This window comes from Podarcis melisellensis, assembly GCF_964234715.1.
Source record: "Podarcis melisellensis genome assembly, chromosome: 13".
NCBI classification, from domain to species: domain Eukaryota; kingdom Metazoa; phylum Chordata; class Lepidosauria; order Squamata; family Lacertidae; genus Podarcis; species Podarcis melisellensis.
Genome location: NC_138545.1, coordinates 29,124,572 through 29,133,892, shown reverse-complemented (window position 1 = coordinate 29,133,892; position 9,321 = coordinate 29,124,572). Strand labels below are relative to the sequence as shown.

The window sequence follows — 9,321 nt, the reverse complement described above, 5'->3', positions numbered from 1 at the left end:
GACTTGTCCACTTGTCTTTCTAGTAACCGTGGCTACTGTTCTGCCTCGGTTGTTCCGGAGAACCTTGGGATTCTCTGGAGGTTTATGAGAGTCCGTCATGGCAAATGTGCATCTCTGGAAGAGAGCTTGGCCTCCCGCAGCCCATCTTCCCTTGCAAGATGCTGTTGTAGGGGGGGCATTGGGTGGGTTCTCAAGTCGCCTGCTCACTTTCCAGAGAGTGACTGAGGTCCCACTGGCCCTCTCAGGGTGGCCTAAGGAATAGGTTGGTCTTTGGAAAGGAAATTATGTTCCAACTAAAGAAGAATGGCTGAATAAATTATGCGAATATTTGGAATTAGCAAAGTTGACTGATTTGATAAGACAAAAACGAAAATGATATTATCCAGAAACAATAGAAATGTTTAAATTATTATTTATGTAGACAAAGATTGAATGTAAACTATTGGTTGTGTTTAGAATAGATTTGTGAAAGATTTAGAAAACTTATTGATTAGAACATTTGTGTGAGATTGTATGGGAGGAATAATACAGAATAACAGATACAATCTTGCTTAAAATGTATATAGGAAGCGCAGTGTGAGCAATGGAAGTCAATGAATGAAATTTTATTAATATTTTCATATTGAGATATTTGTAGAATAAATTTGGAAGAAATTCTTCCAACTTTTCTCTCTCTATTTTTTCTTCTTTTGTCTTTTCTTCTTCTTTTCTCTTTTGTTCTTTTTAATATGTGTGCTTATCTGAAATATGTATGTATTTGCAATATTTTGCTTATATTTTGTAATAATTATGTTAAATATTTTTTTTAAAAAAAAGGAATAGGTTGGTCTTGTTTCCTACTTCAAAGAGGAGATTATTCAGTATGTTTCTGAACACAATTCAAAGTGTTGGTGCTGACCTTTAAAGCCCTAAACGGCCTCGGCTCAGTAAACCTGAAGGAGCGTCTCCACCCCCATCGTTCAGCCCAAACACTGAGGTCCAGCTCTGAGGGCCTTCTGGCGGTTCCCTCACCAGGCAGAGGGCCTTCTCGGTAGTGGCACCCGCCCTGTGGAACACCCTTCCATCAGATGTCAAGGAAATAAACAACTACCTGACTTTTAGAAGACCTCTGAAGGCAGCCCTGTTTAGGGAAGTTTTAAACGTTTGATGTTTTATTGTGTTTTTAATATTCTGTTGGGAGCCTCCCAGAATGGCTGGGGAAACCCAGCCAGATGGGTGGGGTATAAATAAAAAAATATTATTATTATTATTATTATTATTATTATTATTATTATTATTATTATTATTATCTTTGAAGAGATGAGGACAGTAGTTGGAAAAATCTGTCCCTAAAAGGTTTATTTAATCATTTTATTTATTTATTTATTTATTTATTTCATTTATATACCATAGAAATATACTTTATCTTCCTTAGGATCTCAAGATGGTGTACGTAACCATGTTCATCCTCTTCCCCATTTCATCTTCACAACAATCCCTGTGAGGAAGGTTAGGTTAAATTGTGTTTGTAACCTTTAGGCCGCAGCCCCATACAAACTGAGCTGGGAGTAAGTCCCATTGAACAGAGTGTGGCGCTTACTTCTGCATAAATGTGCACAGAAGTGCACTGCTAATGTTTACAATGGTTTTAAGTAATCTGAATCAAACAGGGAGAAGCAGCTGACAGACACACAGTTAGGGGAGAAGACCTCCCAGATCAATACTCTGTGGTCTGAGTACTGGAGAAGCGATGCTTCCTTAACTAGGAGAAGGACGGCTGGATTCCTGCTCCCCCCCCCAACAAATGAGTAACAGCAACTAAAAAAATTGTGCCTCATTATTATGTTTTTGCACCACACCTGCCTCCTCCCCCCACCACCTGGGGGTGCTCTGTTCCTACACAACATGCAAGTATTTCCTGTCCTTCCCTGACAAGCCCTGAGTGTCATTGCTGCGATGCAAGACAGCTCCCTTTTGAAGCAGAAGCCTGCCAGGTTGGGAATCTTATTTTCTTTCTGAAAGTCCAGAGGAATCCCAGGACCCAGAAGAGAAGCATCTGGAGCAGTTGCTGCAGAACAAAATGGAAGGTGAGAGATGATACAATTCTGACGAGTTCTGTTTCAGCAAAACCCTGGTTTCCTTTCCTTTTATTTTATTTTCATGCGCAAGTAGTGCGCAGTTTCATAGTTGATCTCTCTTCTTCTTCTTCTTCTTCTTCTTCTTCTTCTTCTTCTTCTTCTTCTTCTTCTTCTTCTTCTTCTTCTTCTTCTTCTTCTTCTTCTTCTTCTTCCACACACACATCCACATCCACAGAAGCCAGAAGCTCCCGGGAACCACAAGACAGAATTTCAAAAGGGAATGCCAGGGAATGACACTGACCTCTCACTCTCTGTGGGGTCCTGGTGTGCTGCTTCTGTGCAGCGTAGGACAACGAAATAGGCACTAGGGTAGGGAAAGGATTCTGCCCTTAGGAATTATTTCTATTCCCCCCCCAAAAAAAATACAGCTTTGCCATGATGAGAACTTAGAACAGCAGACCAAGCAATGCAGTCTCTCCTGTTTCACAGCTTTTGTACAATTCTTTACTGAACTCCGTTCTTCCAACAATAAAGCACACACACAAACACAAAGGAATTCTGCGATAATAGTATTACCCAAACACCATTTGTTATATGAAAATGACGGTGAAATCTATTGTTTTCTACTTCGTTTTCCTCTCTACTTCCATTAGAATTTTGCAACGAGAAATATATTTTTTTAAAGTGCTGAACCGCCTTAAAATACACGCTCTAGAATGGCAAGATTTATGAAGTGCTACTTTCTTTCCTAGACCCCAGGTTTTTTTTAATTGGCTACTAAGATGTGGATTTCTGGAATCACAACCGTAAAGTACCTTAAGGATACAATACAAAGGTGAAATCTTCTGGTAGGGTGGTTGCAGTGCAGGTTGATTGCTGGCTATATTTTAGGAAATGCTTTCTCCTGTTCCCATTTGTTTAAAGAGAAACATGTCATGTTTCTCTTTAGTTCATGCATGCTCCCTACATGCTCAGAATACATACATATCAAGAGGTATACGCACACCAGTACAATACATATTTCATAGGTCAAAATTTCAAAATTTCAGCCAAATTGGTTTATTAAGTTAAGTGAGGTTGCAATCTTGCACTCACTTGCTTCAGAGTAAGGAAGATTTACATGCAAGTGAACATCAGTAGGATCAGGTTGTTTGTAAAGTAACAATTGCTAGGGTCACTCATTTGTGGATTGCTTTGGATGTGACATTGCAAGTGTTGCTTGTTGTTTTGTCTCAGATGTTAATCTGGCAGTTGTTAACAATTTAAATGGGTTTAATTGCTAATTTTGCTTGGCATTCAAAGCACTTTGCCAGGAGGTATAAAATCGGTATGTCCGATCTGTCATCAGACTGACCTCTGTTCTGCGTTTTGAATTCCAAAGAACTCTTTATCCAGCAAATAAGAGGTTGGGATATTGATTGTAACCTGTAAAGGGATGCCTTTTGTATCAGATATTTTTATTTGATAAGTGCCACTTCCTAAGCATATTTCATTATTTATTTATTTATTCATTTATTTATTTTTTAAAAATCGGCAAGTGAATTTGTAAGTGCCAAGTATGATCTTCAAGAAATAGTTACTTCTTATGGGGGTGTCAATGCTAGCTACGTTTACTTAGAAGAAAGCCCCTTTGAAGTCAGAGGGTGTTCCTCTGAGTCAATACAAATGAGGGCTGAGCTGCAGATGTTTGCTTAGTGCTAAAATGTGGCGGTCCTGCCAGGTGCTTTATCCAGTGATAAGGTCCTCTCTGGCCAAGGGGGTATTACACTATAAAAGCAGATGTGTTTTTTGTGTGGGGATTCCATTTGGATGAAGGATACGCAGCTCAAAGGGTATGATGTTTTCTCTGTACACCCAGATTTCTTCTCGCTGAAATCTAGTGGCAAGCAGAAAAATAGCACCAGCACGTTCTTTCATTCTTTGTTTTTAAATGTCAAAAGCAAGAAGATTTCTGTAAGTTGCATTCCATCATTGATATTTATAGGGTTGCCATGTGGTCTCTTTTTCCAGGACACATCCTGGGGTAAAATTTCTGTCTGAGTGGATTTTTATAATTTGCCATACTTTCTGGATAAGACATAGACATAACTGCTGGCCGAAGACTTGCTTTCTTCTTCACTTCTCCTGTCCCCCTCAGCAATATATCACAGTTTCTACAACTTACATATATTAGGGGGTATTTAAAATGAGAGTCGTCATAGCGTCCTCTTTTTTTCTCTCTTCAAAATACGGCAACCCTTATTTAGCTCTGTGGGTGATTGGTCTAGCATGGTCTCTCCCTCTGAAAGTCTCAACATGAGGTCTGCTCCTCAAAAAGTCGCTCCCAACTTTTTAAACTTTGTCCAATTTCCCTTGGTTTCCATTTAGGGAAGGCAGAGAAAGGAATCCTTGGGTTCTACTGTGTTTCTGGCTACTTGGCAATCTTCCTCAGGAGCACCTCACTAGTTCTAAACGCCAAGCGACTATTACCATAAGCAACTACATAGGCCGGTGGCTATGAACGCCTTAGGGTCAAATTCCTTTGTTGTTGCACCCACCCACCCTGCAAAAAAGTGGGAAGGCTTAAAACAGGCAACAGTATGTTCACTGGAACATACTGTTTTAAAATGGACTGCTTCTCCCCAGAACCACCCCTCCCAAATCCCCAGGATTTTAAATCCTTCTGTGAATCTCATTCCACATCTCTTAATGGCCCCCTCCCAAAGCTGAATGCTGAAATAGCAATTTGCTCCCCAGCTCCTATTCTTTGGGCACAGCTTTAGCAAGGCTTGAAAAACTGAGAGAAGCAAAATACCCTCCTTGTATCGTGCAGAAGCGAATCCTCAACTGTTTCCTTTTTTGCTTTGTCGAAAAGCAACGTTGGGAAGATTCTAAGAGGCAGGGAGGCATGGAGGAAGAACGTTCAATCTTTTCCCCACTGGGTACTTTCCCACTCAGAGTTGTCACCCCCCCCCAACTATTTTTCAACCTACTAGCACTCGAGATTTGCTTCCCCCAGTTCGCCTTTACAGGCTGGGAAAGTGACCATTCTCCACAGCCAATCCTTCTTTGAAAATTATGTCCTCTCCTCACTGCTTTTTAGATGACCTGGGTTTCTGAACCCGATTCTCTTGCCAGATCTATGGTTTGGCTTTTATAATATATAGTTATCAAACAGGCTTTTAAGCTAGGGCACGTGGGTGGGTATTGCTTGGCTTTGCCATTGTTTCACATATTGTTCCTCTTCATTCTTTTCCTTCTTACCTTAGCGGATAAAGTGAATTTTCTGTATGAACTTTTCATGCTGCATAGCTTGGTCTCCTCTGTACAGCTGCAGAAGGACATTTCATTTGAACACAAAATTTCTGAGAGATCTGTTGTGACTTAAACAGTTCTGTAACAGTCAATATGTTAATGGGGGGGGGCGAGGTTTGACCATTGCCCCATTTCCAATTCTAGGAAAAGCTGAATTTTGTGAATTTCTGCCTGCCAACATAGCTGTTGAGGGCACAGGAGCTTCACAAAAATAAAAATGAAAATGTTTTGAAAAACATGGCAATAGGTCGCAGGAATAGGATTTTGGTTTTCACTGGATCCTGCACTGGCAATATTTTCATTTCGTGAATGCTGAGTTGTGCATAAGATGTGACCTCTTTATTTGCATTGCCTATGAGTGTGTCAGTTTACGAAAGTATGAAATCACAACCTTAGTATCAAATATTAGCAGACAGTGGAATAAATGTATGTTTTAGCGATGTCCCGTCATCTCGTACCCCTGAAACAAGCTTGCTTGAATTTTGTGCAAGATTGAAGTGAACTCATATACACCTCCAACTATTTCTTTTTACCAGGGACAGTCCCTGTGGTCTGTTGTCTGTCCCTGTGTATCATCCCCATTTGGTCATTTTGGAGAGATTTTGGGAGTGCTGACACTTTTAAAAACATATTAAGTGTGCATTGCTAGAGCTGTAATTCTTTAGGATTTAGCCACTCTCTCCAGAACTTAACTCTCGGAATGGGGAATGCGTCATGATTTTAGTGCCCATGAATGGAAATACATTTGCTTCAAGGCTGGGAACCTGTAACCCTTCAGATGTTGCTCGACTTCAACTCCCATCACCTGACCATTGACTGGCGCTGTCTGGGGCTGATGGGATTTGTAGTCTGACAAAATCCGGAAAACTCTCTATCCAGATAAACAGTTTTAATGTGTTTTGAGTTGCTGCTATTTGTAATAAGGGCAGCCAGATCTATTGTGAGATTGAACATTCTAAAGTTGAGGAGCTGGTAGGATTCTCTGGTCAGTTTACTAATATTCCCTGCTTCAGAAGGCGCTGCAGTGCAAACCACACTGCTTGCAGAGTAAATATATAAATAGCAAGAACAGATGAGACTTCAGTAGTGTGGAATTTTGGGAGAGGGTTTCCATGAGCATCACTCTTGGGTGTGAGAATGGGTTGCTGTTTTTACATGAAAGGCTCACTTTTAATCCATGAATTGTTGGAAGATATATATAATTTCCAACCTGATTAAGTAGATAGCAGGTGAATCCCTTCTTCTAAAATCTCAATGCTTCTAGTCATTTTCTTTCTGGTTTATCTTCAAAAGCTCTCTGTTATTATTGAGATGGTGTTAATTCTTCCAAGGTTGTTTTGCTTAATTTCTAAAGCAGCCTTCTCCAATTTAGTGCCCTCCTGATTATTTTGGACCATAACTCCCATCATCTTCAGCCAGCACAGCCATTGGTTTGGGCTGCCAGGAGTTGTAGTCCAAAACATCTGGAGGACTCCAGGTTGGCGATGGTTGACCACTGTTCAAGTCTTCTTTGAACCCACATCTTCAATCCCAGATATACGGCCAGACTCACGGAGGCCTGGGTATATTCATGCACTGTTAAGAGAAATGAACTCTGCATATGTTCAGAGACATTTGTTTTATATTTATTGCTACATCCTACTTTTCAGAACCAATTGCTTCCATTCAGTACCTCTTTGGGGGGTAATCTCTGGTGAGTCCTTTTTCCTTTTTTGATATTTTTTTCTACTGCAAAAATTAATTCGAGAAAAGAAAACAAAAAGGAGCGGAGGAAGGGGACTGCGTCCCAATAATCTCATATTAACAATACAGTAACTATCAATAAGTCCATTTTAGTTTATTCATATAGCTTGATAGATGCTACCCAAATGGTGTTTATGAAAGTATGTGCAAATGTAGCAAAAGCATTAAGTTCTTCAGACCATTGTGTAATAGATGGTGGGCATCTGTGGTGGGCTCCAACTCAAATTAAGCTCCATTTCCTTGCAATCTGTCAATGAGGTGCAAGTGACAGAACCACAATTGATTATATAAGGCAGAGATTAGCAACTAGTGATTCATGGGTGACATCTAGCCCCCCCCCCTCCTTGGCACCTGTCAGCTCAGGGGTGTTGTGTCAAACACTTACCTTTAAAATTTTGACAAGATGAATCCTCTTTCCTGCAGACTTGTAGATCTTCATTTCACTAACAGTTGTTTTTTTTTTAAGACCCAAACTCAAGCCTCTGCATTTTAGTTTTCTAATGTTGGACAAGTGTCAGTGGGGGCACTGGGACCATTCAAGGTCTGCTGTCAAGAGTTAAAAAGGGCAAAATGGTTCACTTTTATACAGTGGTATCTCGGGTTAAGTACATAATTCGTTCCGGAGGTCCGTTGTTAACCTGAAACTGTTCTTAACCTGAAGCACCACTTTAGCTAATGGGGCCTCCCGCTGTGCCGCTGGAGCACGATTTCTGTTCTCATCCTGAAGCAAAGTTCTTAACCTGAAGCACTATTTCTGGGTTAGCGGAGTCTGTAACCTGAAGCGTATGTAACCTGAAGCATATGTAACCTGAGGTACCAGACCTGGATGCTGCTTGATGCTTATATCTTCTCTGGTGAGACACCCAGAACACTGTCATATCCATAGCTCTCAACTTTTCCCTTTTCTTGCGAGGAATCCTATTCGGAATAAGGGAATTTCCCTTAAAAGAAGGGAAACGTTGACAGCTATGGTCATGTCCAATTCTCTGGGTTCAGTTCCAGCTATTGAGGCCTGAGGATGTGGGCAAGGTGCTTCCGGCTATCTGCCCAACCACCTGCTCTCTCACCCTTGCCCATCCTCACTTGTTCATGTAAGTCAGGATGGGGGGCTGACTCCAGGGTGGGGGTGAGTCCAGAGGGTGGTTAGCACATCTTTGCACCAAAGGGTTGTCCCATCTGCCTTGAATAACGTGGTGGTATTCCTGCTGCTGAAAAAGCCTTCACTGGATTCTGAGATGTTCCACAGCTACCACCCCCATCCATCTCTAATACCCACCCATGGGGTAAGGTTCTTGCAAGGTTGGTGGTGATTCAACTGCAGGTGCTATTGGACCCATTCCACTCTGGATTCAGGTCTGCATTTGGCACAGAATCAGCCCTGGTTACCCTGACAGAGGACCTCCCTTGAAGGCGAGGCAGTGGAGTGCAACCCTACTGCTGCTGTTAGATTCCTCATCCAGTTTTTATACTATTGACCATGGTGTCCTGCGGGTTAGGAGTTGGGAGCACTGTTTTGCAGTGGTTCCACTCCTGCCTGCATGCCTGCCCCCAGAGAATAGCATTGGTGGACTACATGTCTGTCTATATTTTGGCAGCTTAACAGCAGGATGCTGCAAGGCGGGAGCCTGTCCCCAATGCCTGAGATAGTTGCCTCACCTTGGCTCATGGGTGGGCCTGGCCCTGGGTCAGAGCAGGCTGTTTCTAAAAGTGGGCAGGGAAGCTTGTGTCATCTAGATGTTGCTGGACTACAACACTCACACACACCTGGCCATTGGTCATGTTGGCTGGGACTGATGGGAACTGTATTCCAACATAATTTGGATGGCTTCCGGTTCTCTACTCCTGTTGTTGAACATCAAGGGGCAGTTTTAATCTGATTTCTAGTCAGAAAGCAAAAACAAAACAAAAAACAAAAAGGAAAACACACAGAGACTGGGTAATAGAACTGCTCTGTCTCCTCACCACCAGATAATGTGGTGTCAGATCCGAGAAGCAATACTTTAATCTTCAGGAAGAAGGGAAAAAAATTAAGGAGTGGTGCATGGCAGTGGTCTGGAAAGGCCTTCTGCTATCAAAGTTCTTCTACTCGGATGTTGCAGAGGCCCCATATGTGTTCCATAAACCTTGGTGGTGAAGCAAGGGAAGCGGTTAACACTTTCCTGCCGCTTCATGTGAGCTAAGTTTTGCAGTTATGTAACAGCCAGGACCAAGTTTCTTTCTCTTTTTA

The 9,321-nt window shown here is 41.7% G+C and overlaps 1 protein-coding gene across 3 annotated transcripts in view; it reads left to right on the top strand.

Annotated features, from left to right (window-relative positions):
- The first annotated feature begins 67 nt into the window (after positions 1-67).
- IKZF3 (IKAROS family zinc finger 3) overlaps positions 68-9,321 on the top strand; it is a 64,446-nt gene continuing 55,192 nt past the window's right edge. The window contains exons 1-2 of one of the 3 annotated variants that reach the window (XM_081886345.1): positions 68-262; positions 2,007-2,066. In XM_081886345.1, coding sequence (XP_081742471.1) covers positions 2,060-2,066 — 7 coding nt within the window. In that variant the 5' untranslated portion in view covers positions 68-262; positions 2,007-2,059. Of the gene's footprint in view, positions 263-2,001; positions 2,067-9,321 lie in introns of all 3 variants that reach the window. The other 2 variants (XM_081886344.1, XM_081886346.1) reach the window with 2 other exon arrangements.